This window comes from Canis lupus, chromosome 30 (assembly GCF_011100685.1).
Source record: "Canis lupus familiaris isolate Mischka breed German Shepherd chromosome 30, alternate assembly UU_Cfam_GSD_1.0, whole genome shotgun sequence".
NCBI lineage: Eukaryota > Metazoa > Chordata > Mammalia > Carnivora > Canidae > Canis > Canis lupus.
This window is the reverse complement of record NC_049251.1, coordinates 10,833,195-10,853,894: the sequence shown is the minus strand read 5'-3', so window position 1 is coordinate 10,853,894 and position 20,700 is coordinate 10,833,195. Positions and strand designations below refer to the sequence as shown.

The 20,700-nt window shown below is 39.8% G+C and overlaps 2 protein-coding genes and 1 non-coding gene across 5 annotated transcripts in view; 1 reads left to right on the top strand and 2 right to left on the bottom strand.

The window, feature by feature from the left end:
* Nucleotides 1-7,186, bottom strand: part of WDR76 (WD repeat domain 76) — a 52,316-nt gene extending 45,130 nt beyond the window's left edge. The window contains exons 1-3 of one of the 3 annotated variants that reach the window (XM_038580254.1): nucleotides 6,914-7,186; nucleotides 5,392-5,488; nucleotides 3,991-4,294 (exon numbers count right to left, since the gene is read on the bottom strand). In XM_038580254.1, coding sequence (XP_038436182.1) covers nucleotides 3,991-4,294; nucleotides 5,392-5,488; nucleotides 6,914-7,022 — 510 coding nt within the window. In that variant the 5' untranslated portion in view covers nucleotides 7,023-7,186. The other 2 variants (XM_038580253.1, XM_038580252.1) reach the window with 2 other exon arrangements.
* LOC119866960 lies at nucleotides 768-874 on the bottom strand. Its single transcript, XR_005381911.1, has one exon. It is a non-coding gene; the product is annotated as a U6 spliceosomal RNA (small nuclear RNA).
* On the top strand, nucleotides 7,065-20,581 carry MFAP1 (microfibril associated protein 1). The gene is made up of 9 exons (XM_038580268.1): nucleotides 7,065-7,307; nucleotides 12,072-12,291; nucleotides 13,650-13,779; nucleotides 14,050-14,237; nucleotides 14,758-14,866; nucleotides 14,967-15,127; nucleotides 16,420-16,579; nucleotides 19,444-19,533; nucleotides 19,627-20,581. The coding sequence occupies exons 1-9, from the start codon at nucleotides 7,229-7,231 to the stop codon at nucleotides 19,807-19,809; spliced, it is 1,320 nt and encodes a 439-aa protein (XP_038436196.1). The 5' UTR covers nucleotides 7,065-7,228; the 3' UTR covers nucleotides 19,810-20,581.
* Nucleotides 20,582-20,700: the final 119 nt, after the last annotated feature.

Sequence of the window (20,700 nt, the reverse complement as noted above, 5' to 3'; positions counted from 1 at the left end):
CACTGGGTGTTATGCTATATGTTGGCTAATTGAACTCCAATAAAAAATATACAAATATACAAAAAATGAAATTGAAAAAAGATGAATGGATAAAGAAGATGTCTATTTATACAATAGAATATTGCTGAGCCATCAGAAAGGATGAATACCCACTATTTACATCGACCTGGATGGAACTGGAGGGTAATGATACTGAGTGAAGTAAGTCAATCGGAGAAGGACAATCATCACATGGTCTCACTCATACATGGAATATAAGAAATAGTAAAAGGGATTATAAGGGAAAGGAGGGGAATTGAGTGAGGAAAATTAGAGAGGGAGATGAACCATGAGAGACTCCTAACTCTGGGAAACGAACAAAGGGTTGCAGGAGGGGAGGTGGGCGGGGGCATGGGGTAACCGGGTGACAGGCACTGAGGAGAGCACTTGATGGGATGAGCACTGGGTGTTACATTATATGTTGGCAAATCGTATTTAAATTTTTAAAAATGTCAAAAAACACAAAAAAATAATAAAATAAAATATTAAAAAAAGGAGGAAACCAGGTAAAAGATATATCCGAATTCTCTACTATTTTTGCCACTCTTCTGTAAGCCCAAATGTTCTCAAAGCTTAAAACTGTTAAAAAAAAAAAAAACTGTTAAGAAATGCTTTGTGAAGTTAAAATATTTAATAAAAGTGTTGAGAGATGAAATTTAGCAAGTTTCTCAAAAAACTGAATAAATTTTTTTGAAGATTTACTTATTCATTTTATTTATTTATTTTTTTAAAATATGGAACGCTTCACGAATTTGCGTGTCATCCTTGCACAGGGGCCATGCTAATCTTCTCTGTATCGTTCCAATTTTAGCATGTGTGCTGCGGAAGCGAGCACTACTTAATCATTTTAGAGAGAGAGTGAAAGTCGGGGAAAGTCAGAGGGAGAGAATCTCAAGTAGACTCCTCACTGAGCATGGAAACCTAACTCCGGGCTCAATCTCCCTACCCACAAGATCATAACCTGAGCCAAAACCAAGAGTTGGATGCTTTAACCAACTGAGTGATCCAGGCACCCCTAAAATTCTTGACTTGCAGGCCAAGACACTTACCTGTGATTTGACAAAAGCTTTCCCTCATTTGGGGAAGAAATAAGCTTATAAAATAAAATATTGTTTCTAAGCATAGTACCAAAAAGCTTTAGTCATTTTGGTCCAAAAAGATAATTAATGAAAGTAAGAGAAAAGAATGAAATGTCCTATAAAAATGTTAGATCTTGGGCAGCGTGGGTGGCTCAGCAGTTTAGCGCCGCCTCCAGCCCAGGGCCTCATCCTGGAGACCCAGGATCGGGTCCCACATCAGGCTCCCTGCATGGAGGCTGCTTCTTCCTCTGCCTGTGTCTCCACCTCTCTCTCTCTCCGTGTCTCTCATGAATAAATAAATAAAATCTTTAAAAAAAAAAAAAAGATGTTAGATCTTTCAGTTTATCCTACTTTAACACTGCTGGGCATCTATGACTGCTCGAATAGCTCTAGTACTTACTCCTAATGTTCTAATTTCTGACCCTATTTCCTTAGATCAAACTAAAATCTCAATAGATGAATGGATACGGATCTGAGGAGTGCCTGGCTGGCTCAGTCAGTACAGCATATGACTCTTGATCTTGGGTTGTAAATTCAAGCCCTATGTTGGGTATAGAAATTACTTAAAAATTAAAAAAAAAAATCTTAAAAGAAAAAGGTGTGGGGCGCGTGTGTCTGCACACACACACACCAGCACACACATGCGTGTACACAAACAGGAATATTATTCAGCCATGAAAAAGAATGAAATCTTGCCATTTGCAACAACATGGATGGAGCTAGAGAGAATAATGCTAAGCAAAATCAATCGGAGAAAGACAAGTATCATATGATTTCACTCATAGGTAGAATTTGAGAAACAAAATGAGCAAAGGAAAAAAAGACAGAGATAAACCAAGGAAGACTCTTAACTATAAAGAAAAGATGGTTGCCAGAGGGGAAGTGGGGGGGCGGGGAATGGTTGAAATAGGTGAAGGAGATTAAGAGTACACTTATGATGAGAACTGTGTAGTGTATAGAATTTTTGAATCACGGGGATCCCTGGGTGGCTCAATGGTTTAGCACCTGCCTTTGGCCCAGGGCGTGGTCCTGGAGTCCCTGCATGGAGCGTGCTTCTCTCTCTCTCTCTGTCTCTCATGAATTAATAAATAAAATCTTTTTAAAAAATTGTTGAATCGCTATATCGTACACCTGAAAGTAATACGTTATGTTAAGCATAACAGAATTAAAAAAACAAAAAAAATTGTAAATAAATTTTTAAAAATAAAATCTACTTCACACTAGCCTCATATACTCAGAATCTTATACTCGAAGAGGCCAAAGAGATAATCTAATCCAGTGTTTCTCGAAATGCCATCCCAGACCAATAGCACCAGAATCTCTAAGAAACTGCTGGACATGCCAATTCTTTACCCCACTCCAAAACTTCTGAAACAGAAGTTCTGGTGGTAGAGTCCTGTAATGGAATTTTAACAACCATCCAAGAAATTCTAATAGTGACTAAAATTTAAGAAGCACTGATCTTATCCAATTTCCCTCACTATAGAGTGATTTGCTTAAACAGAAGCAGCCACATCTGGGGCACCTGAGTGACCCAGTTGGTTAAACATCTGCCTTCAGCTCAAGTCATGATCTTGGGGTCCTGGGATCCAGCTCTGAGTCAAGCTCCCTGCTCAGTGAGGAGTTTTGTTCTTCCATTGACTCTTTCTTCCACCCCCACTTGAGCTCTCTCTCTAATGAATAAATAAATTTTTTTTAAAAAGCAGCCACATCGGGATCCCTGGGTGGCGCAGCGGTTTGGCGCCTGCCTTTGGCCCAGGGCGTGATCCTGGAAACCCCGGATCGAATCCCACGTCAGGCTCCCGGTGCATGGAGCCTGCTTCTCCCTCTGCCTATGTCTCTGCCTCTCTCTCTCTCTCTCTCTCTCTCTCTATGTGACTATCATAAATAAATAAAATTTAAAAAAAAAATTTAAAAAAACAAAAAAAAAAAAAAAAAAAGCAGCCACATCTAAAACCTAGGCTTTCAACCTCCAGTCCACTGCACTAATAATGACTTACCCCACACTGTCCCACCAGGTCTTAACTCTTACTTCTGAGACAGTAAAGCATAAATTGAATTCCTATTTCAAAAGAACACCACCACAATTATCTTATCTCCCTTTCCCTTTTATCATTTTCTGTCCATCAACTTTTTTTTTATTTTAAGATTTTATTTATTTATTCATGAGAGACACAGAAAGAGAGAGAGAGAGAGATACAGAGAGAGAGGCAGAGACACAGGCAGAGGGAGAAGCAGGCTCCATGCAGAGAGCCTGATGTGGGACTCGATCCCAGGTCTCCAGGATCACGCCCTGGGCTGAAGGCGGTGCTAAACCACTGAGCCACTTGGGCTGCCCTCCATCAACTTTTTGACGTATGGTATGGTTTTATCTTGTTTTGCACAAAATTTGTCACTTTAAATGAAGTACAACATTCCTGAGAGGCAATAGAAGCCCAAAAATTAGACGCTTAATTCCTTAAACCGATTAATACTATTATTTTCTATAGAGCTAATAAGTGTTTCTCATGTATCTTCTCTACTCCCATCATTTTTCTCCTTTCTGTATTTAAAGGAAATATTATTCAGTTTTATTAATCAATTTATGATTATTCTCCTACCTGATATCAAGGGTCACTCAAATGCCATATGTCCCACAGGCCAACTTCTGCAGGCGTATTGTACATAAATATGTAAAGATGAACAAGACACCATAAAGTTTAAGCAAACCCCAAAATATGTGCAATAAACTGAGAGGAAGAAAATTAATTTAATTGAAATTTTAAAAAAATTTTTCAATTAAATATACATAGAGCCTAGATAACCTTAGCTTATCAGAACTTCAAATTTTAAAATAAGAAAAATTTAAATAAGCTAGTAATTAAATTCTTACCAGGCCTGGTGTGGTATCTTCATCACTGTCTAGATCCTGACTGCTTTCCCTGTCAACTTCCCTGAGAATCACTGTATCTGAAGTGCTCTTGTGTTGTTGCTTGTCACTTTCAGTATAAACATCTAAGGATGTTTTTTGCAGTGTGGATTCTGCCTTAGAAGATGTGGCTGCCATCCTTGGAGTTAAAATCCTTCTGCAAGTTTTCCTTATTTCAGTCTTCTTACATTTCTTACATGCAACTTCATTGTTAGAATTCTTATCCAAAAGGGATTTGGGGTGCTTAGGTTGGTCTGGCTTGTAATTACTGAGTGAAAAGGGAACAAGAAACACCTTAGGTGTTTTTCCTAAAACCGTAGTCTGCACTGGTCTCAGAGACACACAAGTGATGTTTTGGTTTTCTTTATATTCATTCACCTATTCAGGTCAATAAAAGAAAAGAGAATATTAGAATCCCAGATCCTATGCCTTTTCTTACAGGTCTGTGTAAATAAATCTAATTTCCATTTTATCACGAAAACACAAAGTCAAACTGACAGCCTGTAAAGAAACTTCCCTGCCCCTCCCCTCCCCCATCTAGATACCTAACTCATTAACCTGAACTTAATTATTTATTATACTGGATGCATTTTTTACCCAAACTCTGCAGACCAATAACTGTGTAATAATAATAATGACTACGTTTGTAACTGAGATTACGCCAACTGTCAGCTTCTGAGTATCTGGAATTGTTTCCAGAGGGGGAAGCCGACGATTACAACTGCCTCAAAAGCAAACGCAGAGTCCCTCATCCCACTCTGTCCCTATTTCTGGAGTTATTGATATGAACCTTCCCCAACGCTGAAGGTCGAGTTTCCATTGAGGAAAACGGGGCCAGGATCTTCCGAAACACCACCTCCGAAAAACCCGTTAGGCTGAGAGATGCCCCAAGGAGCGGGAAACAGTTACGGAGTGCGGAGGCGGGGGGTGCCAAGTCTTCGCGGCCTCCTGGGCCTGATCCCCGCAGTCTTTCACGAACACAGAGGCAGGAGCAAACCCGAAAGCAACAAGCCATTTCTCACCTTCACCTGGAGTCGCTGTCTAGACAAGCCCGCCTTCTCCTCACTACCCGCGCGCGACCCAGACATCTTTCCGCGGCTCAGCAGCTGGAGTCTTCCCGCCAAGATTGCGGCGGGCGGCGCGGGGAGGGGGGAGAGGGAGGGGCGGCGGGGGGAGGGGAGAGAGGGAGGAGTAGCGCGGCTGGGGCGGGGCCTGCGGGCAACTGAGAGCGGCCTGAAGCCAGCTGGCGGGACCGGGAGGAGCACGCGGGTCTCGCGGTCCTCTCGGTACGCGTCTAGCTCACCCAGCCTCACCCCCACACTCAAATTCTCTAGGGATGCTATTGGACCGAACCCACATTTTTACCTTAGGTTGGGTATTTTTGATGCTGCTGATGCCAGTATCTCGCTTTGAAAAACACTGGCGCTTCTGAGGAAAAACCACCTTGCCTTGCAATGTGAGCCTGGAAAAGATTCAGGCGCACTTACATGCCGTATGTTTAGGCTAGAAAATCGAAACCAACATGCAGTCTTTACCTGAGTCCCCTGGTTCCTCATAACCCGCCCCCCCTCAAGAAAATCATGCCCTGTGGCTATCATATTACCTTCTTCCTAGGAAGGGAAGCATTTTGATTTTTTTCAAGAGCTTATAAGCTGGTTTAAATTTCACCTATTTATCTGCCCACCAGTTAACTAAGAGCCTAGTGATGACCTTACAAGGCCCAAAGGCCAGAAAAAGTTGTGAATCGAATCCTTGTGTCACAAAGTAACAAATAAGATTTTAGTGTCCTGTATTTCTTACAGTCACAGCCATATTTAACTTTTTTTTTTCCTATTCTTTGAGTTGCTGTGAGTCAAAACAATCGTTTTCTCATATTTACTCCATCTGGACAGCATGGTTTTGGAGCTGTTAAATTCAAAATATAAATTTCTACCTAGTCTATTTTTAAGACCCTTTTCTTTCTACCCCATAACTGCTTCCTTGGTCAGTTACATGGATCCTTCACTGTTCCTTGCTCAAGACTTGCCCCATTTTCTTTTCTTTCCCAGTCTAGACCCAATTTTACAACATAGGTGAAATGATTTGAGAACTAATCCTATTAACAGTAACATCAGGGCCCTCCATGATCTGGTTCTCACCAAACTTTCACCACTCCTTGACTCAAAAATCAAACAAAATCAAACTTTTCAGTGTTTGATACATGCCGCGCTATTTGTAGACCTCAAGACTTTGTTCATGCTGCCCCAACTCTCCCTATCACAACACTTAGGAAATCCTTTCTGTGGTGAAATGCTTTCTGACTTCCAATAAACCAATATATATATATATATATATATATATATATATTTTTTTTTTTTTTACAAATCCAGCTAGTAAATTGATTGCCCTAGAAGACTTCCTAAATAAAATTCAAGCCTTTAAGCAATATTCTATACTCCTTAAAGAGCTAAGCACAGCAAACTCAGCAAGTACTTAATAATTACTCATGTACTTATGTAAAAAGTCATGTCTACACAGGAATGTTTTAATAGACGGTGTTGAGAAACTGAAAAAAACTGGAAAGCCTAAAAGCACACCGTTCTGACTCCAAGCATTCATTGTTTCAGGCACCTTACGGGATTTTTTTCTTTTTTTCATGGCAATAGCGTAAATCATCAACACCTGCCCTCACGTGAGGAAAAAAAATACCTCACCACAACCCACTCAGCCTCATCAACTGAGCTAATCAGGGGCTATTATCAGGACTTCTCTTCTCATTAAACTCCAATTCTGAGCTTTCAAGAGTCTGGACAAACTGCCTTTCTCTATCCACTCAATTCCTTATTCATCACTATCTCATTTTCCTCAGCTTCACACAAAGCTAACAAAAGAAACCCGTAATTCGGACCTGCCTCGCCACAGGATCTTAACAGCAAAGGCCAACGGGAAGCAATTTCCCGCCAGAAGCGACGTCCAAACTCTGCGAGACGGAGGAAGCTAGAGCAGCCGAGGAACATGCGCAGTAGCAGCGTCCACGCCCACAATCCCACAATCCTCTGGTCGCATATTTCCGGTTTTTCTATCTCAGACGTAGGTGGTGTTTCTATCTGTTGCGCGGTCGTGCCCAGTGCTTCCAGAGGAGGTTTTTTTTTGTCGTTGACGTTGTTGCGGTTCACTGTTTGGAATCACTGAAGTTTCGGGAATCGCTGCGGCTGCCATCAACATGTCGGTCCCAAGCGCACTCATGAAACAACCGCCCATTCAGTCTACGGCAGGGGCCGTCCCGGTTCGCAATGAGAAAGGTACGGTGCTGAGCCGGTTTCCAGTCGGATTTTACCTCTTCCTTTCCCAGCGTACTGCAAACCTACCGCAACAGACCACCCCAACCCTACCGACCCTTAAGACGCTGCCCCCAAATATCCTCGACTTTTCCCATCAAACTCGCACCCGGTCGCGTTGCCTAAGGGGGAAAATACCCACTTCCATCTCATCTTGTCCATATCGCCCGGCGGCTGCTCTCACAGCAAGCATCCCTCGTCCTTTGGCCTCCACTGTTAAGTTAGACTGTATACACAGTAAATGCCTGCTTTTGCAAGGCGTTGTGCGGAATACGGTCCCTCTTTTGTTTTCCGTAGCAGTCTGTGCCGCTTCTGTAACTCTTCTGTGTCTGTCTCCCTCTACTGCATCATAAACTCAAACGTCCTTGAGACAGGAACCGTGTCTTATTAAACTTTTTATTCCTTTCAACCAACGCTGTGACTGTATGAAGTTGAATACACACTTGTGTGAGGCAGTGCCCTTAATTAACCTAAAGAAACTCATTTTGTAGGTGTGAGACCTGCAAAAAGAGACATTCTAAGCAGTGTGATTCCTGTCACATAGGTGATATAAACCAAACGATATGGAAGTGTAGAGAAGGAATGATCTTTTCAGATTGAGGTAATCTAGGAAAGCTTCTTGAAGAACATGGCATATAAACCGATCCTTAAAGGATCAATAGAATTCCAGTGCAGATAGAAGGAACATGTTTGGAAGGGGTTAGACTAAAGAGTCCCTTTTTTTCAGGAAGGATTTTGGAAAATAATATGAGCTCTTTTTTTATTTTTTAAACATAACAGTACATAATCTTGTGCAACTTGCCTTTTTTTAAAATTCAAGGTGGCTTTTGAGAAATATCCTTTGATATATAAAGAGCTAATTCATTCAACTACTTATAAATTCCATTGTATAAATGAACCAGTTTATTCCTTCCTGGGGGACAGTTGTGTTGTTTTTTCTATTATAAACAGTGCTGTAATTGGCCTTTTTTTTTTTTTAAAGTAATCTTGACACCCACCTTGGGGATCAAACTCATGACCCCAAGATCAAGAGTCATGTGCTCCACCAACTGAGCTAACCAGGCACCTGTTGTAGTTGTCATTCTTAAATGTGCCTCTTTAGTGCACTGTGTAAGAATTTCTCTAGGGTAGACTCCTAAAAGTTCATCATCAACCTAACTAGCTATTTCCAGTTGCTCTCCACAGTGGGTTGTAAGAGCATTAGGAGTTTGTATTTACCCATATATTCATCCACACACTTAGTTGTATCAGATTTTTAAATTTTGTCCAATCGAATTATGAAATATCTCATTATTTTAATTTGCATTTCCCTGATTACTAGTGAGACTAAGCATTTGTCAGCTATCTAGGTGTTCTCAGAATTAGCTGTTTCTGTCATTTATCCATTTTCTACAGTTTTTCTACATCCCAGATCTCTCATATCTTTTTCCTATTTTGTTTTGGTTCTTTGTCTTGTCTTTTCACTTTAATTGTGGAGTTTTCTGTTTCATAGGCCTTTTTAATTTTAGTGTTTTTGGATTTATCAATTTTATCTTTTATAGCTTGTGTTTTTTTTTTTTTTTAAGATTTTATTTATTTATTCATGAGAGACACAGAGAGAGAGAGGCAGAGACAGACACAGGCAGAGGGAGAAGCAGGCTCCATGTAGGGAGCCTGATGTGGGTCTCGATCCCGGGTCTCCAGGATCACGCCCTGGGCCAAAGGCAGACGCTCAACCACTGAGCCACCCAGGCGTCCCTCTTGTGTTGTTTTGTATATTGTGTTAAGAAATCCTTCCCTATACTGAGATCAATTATAAATATTTTCTCAGTGTTTCTATATCCTAAATACGATTGAATACAAAATTGCGCAAGACAGATTCTAATTTAAGGAACTTGTAATCTAGGAAGGATGTAAGTGTTTTAAGATTTTTTTTTCACACGTGGGTCCTTAATCCATGTGGAATTTTTTGTGGGTGTGGTGTCAGAAATCTAATTTTGTTTATGGTTAACCAGTTGTCCTTACAATTCCATTGTTTGACTAACCCATCCATTCTCCACTGCTTTTTAATGTCACTTCTGTAACATACCAAGCTCCTGTGTAAAGGTTTGTTTGCTCTGTACTCTGTTCCATTGGTCTCTATATACCCCGGAGTCATTAATATATTGTTTTAATCACTGTAAGTTTAAACTAAGCCTTGCAATCTGATATAGAAACCCTCCTCCACCTCACTACCTTCTTTTTTTTTAAGACTTTACTGTTATTAAAATTTTATTTATTTATTTATTTATTTATTTATTTATGAGAGTAAGAGAACATGGAGGGTAGGGAGCAGAGGAAAAAGGAGAAGCAGGCTTCTCTTGCAGTGACCAGCAGGGAGCTCAATGTGGGGCTCCATCCCAGAACCCAGAGGTCATGACCTGAGCCAAAGGCAGATGCTTGACCAACTAAGCCACCTGGGCACCCCAAGACTTTTATTTTTTTATATCAATTTTATGTTTACATTTCCCATATACCCTCTGCTCTGACACATGCATAGCCTCCTCCATTATCAACATCCTCCACCAGAGTAATACATTTGTTGCAGTTGATAAACCTACATTAACACATCATAATCACCCAAAGTCCATAGTTTACATTAAGGTTCATTCTTGGCATTGTGTATTCTATGGGTTTAGACAAATATATAATGACGTATATCCATTATTGTGGTATCACAGTATTTTTACTGCCCTGAGAATCCCCTGTGCCCTGCCTATTCATCCCTACCCCAACCCAACCCTTGGCAACCACTGATCTTTTTACTGTCTTCATAGTTTTGCCTTTTCCAGAATGTCATGTATTTGGAATCATACGGTATATAACTTTTTCAGATTGGCTTCTTTCACTTAGTAATATGTCTGTAGATTTCATCTATGTTTTATTATGGCTTGATAGCTCATTTCTGTTTAGCACTGAATAATATTCCATCATCTAAATATACCATAGTTTATTCAGTCATCTAGCAAGGAACATCTTGGTTCCTTCCAAGTTTTGGCAGTTATGAAGCTAAAGCTAAAATAAATAATCAGTGTGCAAGTTTTTGTGTGGACTTTAGTTTTCAACACCGTTAGGTAAACACCAAGGAGTGCAGTTACTGGATCATATAGTATGAGTATGCTTACTTTTATAAGAGACCACCAAACTGTCCTCCAAAGTGGCTGTGCCATTTTGCATTCCCACCAGTAACAAATGAGATCTTGTTATTCCACATTCTCTCCAGCATTTAGTGTTGTCAGAGCTCCGTAGTTCGGTTATTCTAATGCATATGCAGTAGTATCTCATTTTATTTTGCATTTCCTTGACAACATATGACTTGAAACGAATATGTTTATTTGCCATCTGTGTATCTTCTTTGGTGAGGTGTGTTAAGTCCTCAGCCTCACCTTATTCTTCAGAATTGTCTTGGTTCTTTTGTCCTATTCTTCCATGTGATTTTTAGAATCAGCCTGGGAACAACTATTAATGGAATTGCCTTAAAATTATAGGTCATGAATTTATTGATTAACTTGGGCACGGTTGCCATCTTCTCTTTCTTAAATATGACATATTTCTCTCTTTATTTAGAACTTTTGTATCTTCCAATATAATTATATATTTTTCATCTGAAAAGCCTTGTACGTCATTTGTTAAATTTATTCCTTGGTATCTTGTAGTTTAGTTACTATTGTAAATAGTATTTTTAAACTTTATTTTCTAATTTATGTAGATAATGTACAGGTACACTTATTTTTATCCAGCATTTATTTGGCATTCTCCCTGAATTCTTTTTTTTAGTTTGCCTGTTTGTTCTCTTGTATTTTCTGCATATAATCATAGTCTGCAAATTATGACAGTTTCTTCCTTTTCAATCATTACCTTTTATCTCTTTTTTTTAAGATTTTATTTATTTGGGATTTTATTTATTTGGTGGCTCAGCGGTTACACGTCTGCCTTTAGCTCAGGGCGTGATCCCAGAGACCCGGTATCCAATCCCACATCGGCTCCCTGCATGGAGCCTGTTTCTCCGTCTTCCTGTGTCTCAGCCTTTCTCTCTGTGTGTCTCTCATGAATAAATAAATAAAATCTTAAAAGAAAAAAAAGGATTTTATTTATTTTGAGAGAGAGAATGAGCGAGATGGAGAGGGAGCAGCAGACTCCCTAGAGCAGGGAGCCCAATGCAGGGCTTGATCCCAGGACCCTGAGATCATGACCTCAGCCGAAGGCACTTAACTGACTGAGCTACCTAGGCACTCCTATCTCTTTTTCTTATTGCCCTAATTAGAATCATAATAAAATGTTGACTAGAAGGTATGATAGGGACAACATAAAGATGCCCACTGGTTTTTAAAGGAATGCTTCCAATTTGTCATTAAGCATAATGATTGTTATATCTTTTTTTTAAGATCTTTATTTATTCATACCCTTATTTATTTATACTCTTAAGGGTATAGGTGAGGTGGAATAGCATGAATTTGTGACGGATGTAGTCAGCCTGTCTTCCTCCATTTCAGTATACTCAAGTTAGCCCTCTTTATCATTAGTGTTGGTATTCGCAAGAATGTTTTCCCATGACTTGGCCTTGACAGGAAAACACCATTAGATAAGTAGAGGGCTGGATAGTGGCAATCTCCTTCTGCTTGAACTCTTGTTTACCAGGAATATAGGGCTCTACCTGCAAAGGACATTGGGAAAGAGGCTACTGAAACATAAGTTATGTTTATCACCCAGGTGAGATTTCGATGGAGAAAGTGAAGGTAAAACGTTATGTGTCGGGAAAGAGGCCAGATTATGCCCCTATGGAGTCCTCAGATGAGGAGGATGAAGAATTTCAGTTCATTAAGAAAGCCAAAGAACAAGAAGCAGAGCCTGAGGAACAAGAGGAGGATTCATCCAGCGACCCTCGACTGCGGCGTTTGCAGAACCGTATTAGTGAAGATGTGGAAGAGAGGTAATGACTAGGGTTGTTTCCTTACACCTATACCCCTACAGGTTAGTTAATAACAACAACAATAATAGCTAATACTTGAACAGTACTCATTATATGCCAGTCACTATTCTAACTACCTTTAGTAATTCTTGTAATCCAGCCAATAACCTTATGAGGTATGTATTATTATCCCAGTTTACAAATGAGGAAACTAAGGCACAAAGGGTCAGGAGAATAAGATGACCAAAGGTATACAGCCAGCAAGTGGCAACCAGTAAACAGCAGGACCTCTGGTCCAAAGGCCCTAGTTAACTAAAGGAATAGAAAACACAGACCATTGGTTGGTTTGTTGGGAGGAGGAGGTCTTAAAATTAGAGAAATTGATTTAATCCACTCATTTATCCTAAAGGCTAATGAGGGGAAATTACACTGAAGAAGTAGGATAAAAGGCCTGATGATGAGTGAATGGATTCACGTAGGAAAGGGAGCTTCCCAATGAAGGATTTCATGTTGTATGTTGAGACATTACCTTAGAGTGCAGACCAGAGATCCCAAACTTTCACAGTTCATTCAGTCTCAGGAATTTTCTCAAGGAGTCCCTAGGTCTACTTTATTTTATTAAGTAGATCCAAATAATTGAATAAATATTAATGTCTTAACATTTGAAGCCATTTGAAAAATCTAATATGCATAAAAGAAAAAACATTTTTATTTCATTCTTATATAACTATAATTATTAGTGGGGGTTTGTGTGCCTCTTGGACACTGTTTCTCAGACCTTGAAATCAGATTGACACTGGCACACATATCCTGTCCCATGTTGATCTGCATGTACTTGCTTTTTATATAGCAGGTACCAAAAATCCAGTTTCACAAAGATACAATATCACTGAAAAGAAACCTAGTATGATCTAATGTTGAAACTGTGAACTACCTGGAGCTATAAAACAATCCCGTTGCACCCATATGTTTGTTGCAGTGCCTCATGGTGTTTCAGCTTACATTGAACATTTTAGGTCCAACCTAACTATTTGCTCTCATGCTTTGATTTTTTTTTAAGATTTTATTTATTCCTGAGAGACACGGAGAGAGGCAGAGACATAGGCAGAGGGAGAAGCAGGCTCTGTGGGGAGCCTGTTGCAGGACTCGATCCCAGGACCCTGAGATCATAAGCTGAATCAAAAGCAGACAATCAACCACTGAGCCACCCAAGTGCCCCATGAATTATTTTCGTTTTTCTGTCCCTCAGTTTCCCTCTCTCAAGACTTCACTATTAATAAAGGCAAACAACCTCCAGGTGCTCTAAGACTAAGGAAATGTGGGTAATGCTCTTTCACTTTTGTGACATTGGTGTTATACTTGAAGATGCTGTTTTTCAGATTGGCTCGACATCGGAAAATAGTAGAACCTGAAGTGGTAGGTGAAAGTGACTCAGAAGTAGAAGGAGATGCATGGCGCATGGAACGAGAGGATAGCAGTGAAGAAGAAGAGGAAGAAATTGATGATGAGGTATAAAAAGGGAAAATGAGAAGTTCTTTCTGGGTCCGAGAAAAATTGGGGCCTGTTCTCCTTTGTTGAGTTTCCAAAGGCACAAATTTGATACTTTGGCAGAACCCTGATCCAGTGGTTCCCCGTTTGTTGGAGATAGAATTAAAAATAAAATGATGCTAAGTTGTATTTAGTTATAACAGAATTTATTAAATGTGCTGAGGGGAAAATAAAAAGCTGCCTTAGAGCACAGGTCATTGGGCTGACTGACTTGGACATATGACTTGACAGGAAATAGAGAGGCGCCGTGGCATGATGCGTCAGCGAGCACAGGAGAGAAAAAATGAAGAGATGGAAGTCATGGAGGTGGAAGATGAGGGACGTTCTGGGGAGGAGTCAGAATCAGAATCTGAGTATGAAGAGTACACAGACAGTGAAGATGAGATGGAGCCTCGCCTAAAACCTGTCTTCATTCGAAAGTAAGTATGTCATAAACCAGGCCTGATTCCACATAGTTACTACTTTCCATGTCTGAAGATGGAAGCCTTTTTTTCCTCTCTCAGGCTTTTCTGAAATGTCAGCTGTAAGTGAAAGTCTTCTGCCCAGTTCCCTATCTATGCAGAATATTTGCTGAGGAATATCTTGGTATTAACAGAGAACCTGAGTTACGTGCTCATAACTCCCTTTTTAAAGAGCATATAATCTCCCCACAGTCCTGTAAGGCACAAAATTAAACTTGAAAAGTGAATTCCTGGTCCTTTTCTAATGGCAAGAAATCTTACAATTTATAATCCAGAAGGTTCTTGCTATTCAGGCAGTTATCAAAGATGAATGGAATTTTAATGCTTTAAATACCTAGGATGACTCCCAACTTTGGCTGTTTGCAAATAATAGAGCCAGCGATTATTGGGCTTTGTCTCATTTGGATGGGACTTAAGCTAGAGACAAAGAGGTCCACTCTGAGGACTTTGGGCAATTAACAGGACTTCTCTGTTGCAGGAAGGACCGAGTAACAGTTCAAGAACGGGAGGCTGAAGCATTAAAACAGAAGGAGCTGGAGCAGGAAGCAAAACGCATGGCTGAGGAGAGGCGCAAGTACACACTCAAGGTACTGGGGAGTGGCTGTAAGGATTGCATGCAAGGAGGAGTATACTTAGGTTTGTCAGGAAAATAAGGAGATCCAACAGTTAAATGTTCTCTTTACCCAGATTGTAGAAGAGGAGACCAAAAAAGAGCTGGAGGAGAACAAGCGGTCCTTGGCTGCACTGGATGCTCTCAATACTGATGATGAAAATGATGAGGAAGAATATGAGGCATGGAAAGTTCGGGAGCTAAAGAGAATCAAGAGAGACCGAGAAGATCGAGAAGCGTAAGTAATAAGATGGGCCTGTAGTTTAATATCAATAATGGGACAGGTTACTACTAGGGTAACTCTGAGGCTCAATACCTACCATGAGTTAGTTCCATTCTAGCTTTCTTTAGGGTTCCTGCAACTGAGTGAGTTTCTCATAATTGTAATGTGGCTTATTCTAATAAAATTAGTGAAAAGAAACACTCTGTCAGTGTTTCTCTTGATAGAGTGCCAGTGAATACTTCCTGTAGTTTCCTAGTAGGCACACACAAGTTATTCACTGTTATTAATTATCCAATCTTGCATAAAAACCCAACCCAAAATTTGGTGACTTGAAACTGTTGATTATTCCTCACAGTTTTGGAGTTCGCTAAGCAGTTCCTCTGCTGGTTTCACCTGGGCTCTCTTAATGCACTTGGATCCAGCTGGAGAATTAACTGGGCTAGAGTGTCCAAAACGGTTTCATTCACATGTCCAATAGTTAATGCTAACCTGCCTCACTTCTTCAGTGGGCTAGATCGGCTTCCTTATAAAACAGCCTCATGGCAGTATTCGAAGAGGACAAAAGTGGAAACTGCCAAGGTCTTTTGAGGCTTATATGTCATTTCTGCAAAGGGGCATGCATATTGTGAGGGGAAGAATTTGTGGCCTTTAAATACTCTACCACAGTCAGTATTGTTAGATCAGAATCATTTCTGAGCTGCATCACTCATTCTTAAAAATTACTAGGAATGAGAGGGTAATCCCAGATTACAAAAGGAAACCATGAATAGAAAACTCTGTCCTCAGCCTGCAGTTTCTAAGATTTTTATCCTGGGTTTCAAGGAGTGCATGTACCCTTTAAAATCATATACAAAGTTATGTCTATTTGTATTTTTCTGGAGACAAGGGATATATGGCTCCCCTCCCCCCAAAAAGGGTTAGTCACTGCAATCTAATTAATGATGGTAACCCTTGGTTTGTCATGTATGTACATACACAATTACTTAAAAAAATGCCAATTAAATCTTAACACAGTTATGTTAAATTCTGGGTTTTTTTAAAGCCAAGTAGGCTTTTTAGGGAAGGGAAATTACTAACATTGCAAAGTCAAGTAGTAATATTATGTCCGAACCTTATAAAGACTATTGGAAGTTTACAATAAGACCATTTCACCTTTTTATTTGTTGGGCTCCTAATCTTAACTCCTAATAGGCAATGACTAGAATTAAGGAAGGTGAATAATGCTTGAAAGATGAGACTGCATTAAGTTCAGATAATTGAGTCTCTCTGAAACTGGAATAATACTAATAGTTTTGTTCTCCACACAGGCTTGAGAAGGAGAAGGCAGAAATTGAACGAATGCGAAACCTGACTGAGGAAGAGAGGCGAGCTGAGCTTCGGGCAAATGGCAAAGTCATTACCAACAAAGCTGTTAAGGGCAAATATAAGTTCTTACAGAAGTATTATCACCGGGGTGCCTTCTTCATGGTAAGGAGTCAAAAGGGAATGGGAAGTTTGGGCTATAGAAATAATTTGGAACTTTTGAGTTCTTTTCTCCCCCCAAGAATAAACTGTCCTGGGATGTTACTTCTACTTGCCAATGGTCAGTGTTCTCATTTATTTTTGCCTCTAAAGAATATAAATCCAATAGAAAAAAGCATTGACAACACGATTTTAGAAGTAGCAGCCACTGTTCTCCATTCAGGCCCAGATATCAGGAGGAAATGGTGTGTAATAGAAGAATTGAGGAACTAAAATAGTGATCTATGTATATAGATATAGACTACTTAAATCCCCAAAATTAATTAGATAATCACTATTCATAGCTGAGTGAGGAATTTTGCTTATGCAAATATTTGGGAGGTTGAAATTTAATTCCCTTCAATCTGAGCTGACAAAGTGACTAACCAAAAAAAAAAAAAGAAAAGAAAAAGTTTATTATCTAGCCAGTATGTGTAATACCATCAAGATTTTGTTCTTCACATGAAAACCAAGGTCAACCTTGGTTTGACCAAGGTTGACCTTGTTAACCTTGTAACCTCTCACATGTTAACCTTGTATAAAGTGATGAGGACTTCTTCCAGATTATTTAGATCATACCAGTGATAATTCCTTAATGGAGAGATGTCAGGAAAGGGAATGGAAGAATTGATTGCATTTATTACTCTAATCATGTGGTTCCTTAAATTATTACCTGATGCTATAGGAGTTTGAACCAAAAAGTAGACCCATTTTTTTCAGATGCTATATCAAACCTTAAATATCCCCACTGCAGCTAGATTCTTGGCATTTACTATAGATATCAGTAAAATCTAAACTTCAATGGAGGATTCCATACTTGCCTCCAAAATCAGTTGCAGTCTACTCAGTCGGAAATGTTTGCTTATTAAATAGTGTCTCTGTTCATGTAGTTTTCTAGACAAGTCATTGGAGATTATGAATTATTTCTTTATTGCTTTAAAGTCATAAAATATCATTGCCTACACGTTTCAACAGCTTTAACAGGCTTCTGAAAGAACTGCCTTGCTGGCTAAGATATGTAAGGAAAGGGTTATGTAAGAGTCTTGGTGTGCATTCTCCATGAACTCTCCTCATCTAGACAAGGAGAGTGAAATTAAAATACCTTCTGAGATTAAATGAGGGACTCCGCCTCTAACAAGGAGAAAAGCAGATCTCACAAAAACTGTCTTCCTTTTGAAACCTTTCTGTAGAGACTACTCCAAAATTGTGTTAATTCCTTCACTATGTGTTATTTATATAACATTATAGTTTTACTAATATGCTCATTTGAAACTATTCTTTATAGTTATTTTTATAGTTTATTAATAACCTTTTGAGCATTTACTGTGGAAAGGGAACTACTGCTTTTTGGGTTTTTTAAGGTGGGGGTTAAAGATTTATTTGTTTTAGAGAAGGAGAGCAAACTGAAATCAAGCCCCATGTTGGGCTCCCAGAGGGAGAGGGAGGAAGAACTTTAAGCAGACTCCACACTAAGCACAGAGCCCAACATGGGGCTTGATTTCACAACCCTGAGATCACAACCTGAGTCAAAACCCAGAGTCAATCTCCTACTAAATGACCGTGCCACCAAGGTACCTGTTTCTTTTGTTTTGTTTTTAAGGAGGCTCTGTGCCCAGTATGGTGCTTGAACTCGAAACCCTGAGATTAAGAGTTGCATGGTCTAGGGGCACCTGGGTGGCTCAGTTGGTTGAGTGTTCAACTCTTGATTTTGGCTCAGTTTATGATCTCAGGGTTGTGAGACTGAGCGTCACATTGGGCTCTGCTCTGGGTGTGGAACCTGCTTGAGATTCCCTCTTTCTCTCTCTCTTTACCCTTCCCCCCTCCCTGCCTCTTTCTCTCCCTCTCAAAAAAAAAAAAAAAAGTTCATGATCTACCAACCAAACCAACCAGCAGTTTGACACTGCTAGAGGGTATGTAATTTTTACTTCAGATGGCTTACAACCTAAACCTGGGACCAAGGCAAATATATACTATAAGGATGAGTGAAAACACTGTGGCACTTCTGAAGAGGGAAATGTTTTACTTTGTAGAAGATGGAAAGGGATAACATGAAGGAGGGGACATTTAAGATGTGTAGACTTTCTGACTTCAGTAGTACAAAGATATTCTCGGTAAAGGGACTAGGAGTGGAGGCAAAAAGCATCATCTGTAAAGGGAAGTGACAAGAAGTAGATTAAAGCTAGATGGCATTTGGCCTTGGCTACTATACAGAGGAGTTGTGCTAATTTAACAAAACGGAACGACTGGAAGTATTTGAGCAAGGCAAAGGGATGAGGTGTGCTTTATAAACAGTCTAGAGGCAATATAGTTAAGGTTGATTCTAGGGAAAAACTATAAAACTCAGGGAATTAGAATTTATAAGTGGCAATTCACTATGGACAAAGATTACTCAAATTTTGAATCTGGGTAATTGAGAAAATGTTGGTTCTATTAACAGAAGTTAAATCAGGAAGAGGCTGATTTGAAAAGGTTAAGGAAATTATTTTCACTTTAGATGTGAGTCTGAAGTCCCAACAGAATATCCAAGTTAAGTTACATAATGGGCAGAAAATTCAGGATGAGATTTGAGATGCTTCTGCAGAGTTGGAAGTCATAGGACTAAGTGAACATACTGAGTGCAGAGAGAATATAGCCAACCTTCAGGAAATGTCTACGTTTAGGAAGGAAAAAGACAACACAAAGGGAAAGAAGTATCATCTAAACTACATCTAAGTTCTTGAATAGGTTTAATACCCTCATTCTTTGTATCCCTTGTTGTAGAGTTTAATAAATTTGTGGTTTAAATATATGGGAAATAAAAACCACAAGATTGATAAGACTCTCTTCTATAGGATGAGGATGAAGAAGTATACAAGAGAGATTTCAGTGCACCTACCCTGGAGGATCACTTCAACAAAACCATTCTTCCCAAAGTCATGCAGGTATGGAGTACCTTAAGAACATGAGAGAAGTAATGTATCAAGGGCTGGGACATGATGTTTGGTGGTATAACTCAGCATCTATCCTTCCTTCAGGTCAAGAACTTCGGGCGCTCTGGTCGTACCAAATACACCCACCTTGTGGATCAGGACACCACCTCTTTTGACTCAGCATGGGGCCAAGAGAGTGCCCAGAACACAAAGTTCTTTAAACAAAAGGCAGCTGGAGTACGAGATGTATTTGAACGGCCATCTGCCAAGAAGCGGAAAACTACTTAGAGTTCAACTATTTATTCTTCCAGCTGTGAGACATAGGGATGTCTCAGTATCTGGTCTTTGATTTGCTTTTACCATTATTTACATGGCCCCTGTATCCAGCTTGTTGGACCTACTGCCATACTTGGGACACTGGGCAATCCAGTCTTTGAAGGTGCTTAGTGAGGTTTGGACTTATGCTGAGAAACCCACAGAAAAGCACTATCCAGGTAGGATCAGAGGCCCCCCACTTAAAACCATTTCTGAGAAATCGTAGGTTTCATGACTGCTCTGCCTTCCCAAATTCACTTGGGATTATTCAGGTTTCTTTTTCCAGCCTCTTAGCTTGGGTTAGAAACATGGGCATGTAAGTGAACAGCCCTACTTTATAATAAATTTAAGCTCACCGATACCTGTTTTTGCATTTTTGGTTGGAGTCAGTTTTTCTAGGTGAACGTATTTTTTTATCTATTTATGTGTATGTGTCAAATTAAAGAATTACACACCAAGGGCACCTGGGTGGCTCAGTAGGTTAAGTGTCCAACTCTTGGTTTCAGCTCAGGTTGTGATCTTGTGGTCAGGAGGCTGAGCCCCATTCTGTGGTCTGCTCGTAGTTGGCTTCAGATTCTCTCTCCCTGTGCCCCTCCCTCCTGCTCGAGTGCACACACACTCTCCCTCTCTCATAAATAAATAATATTATTTAAAAAATCATATACCAAGAGGTTTCTTACGCTACGGGGAATAAAATGTGCAGGCTGACAAGAATCTACCTATTAAATAGAAGCAGAGAATTGGACAGTGTTTCACTTTTTTTTTCTTCTTTTTTTAGATTTGAGAGAGTGCATGGAGGAAGAGCAAAGGGAAAGGGAGAAGCAGGCTCTCCACTGAGCAGGAAGCCCAATATGGTACTCATAT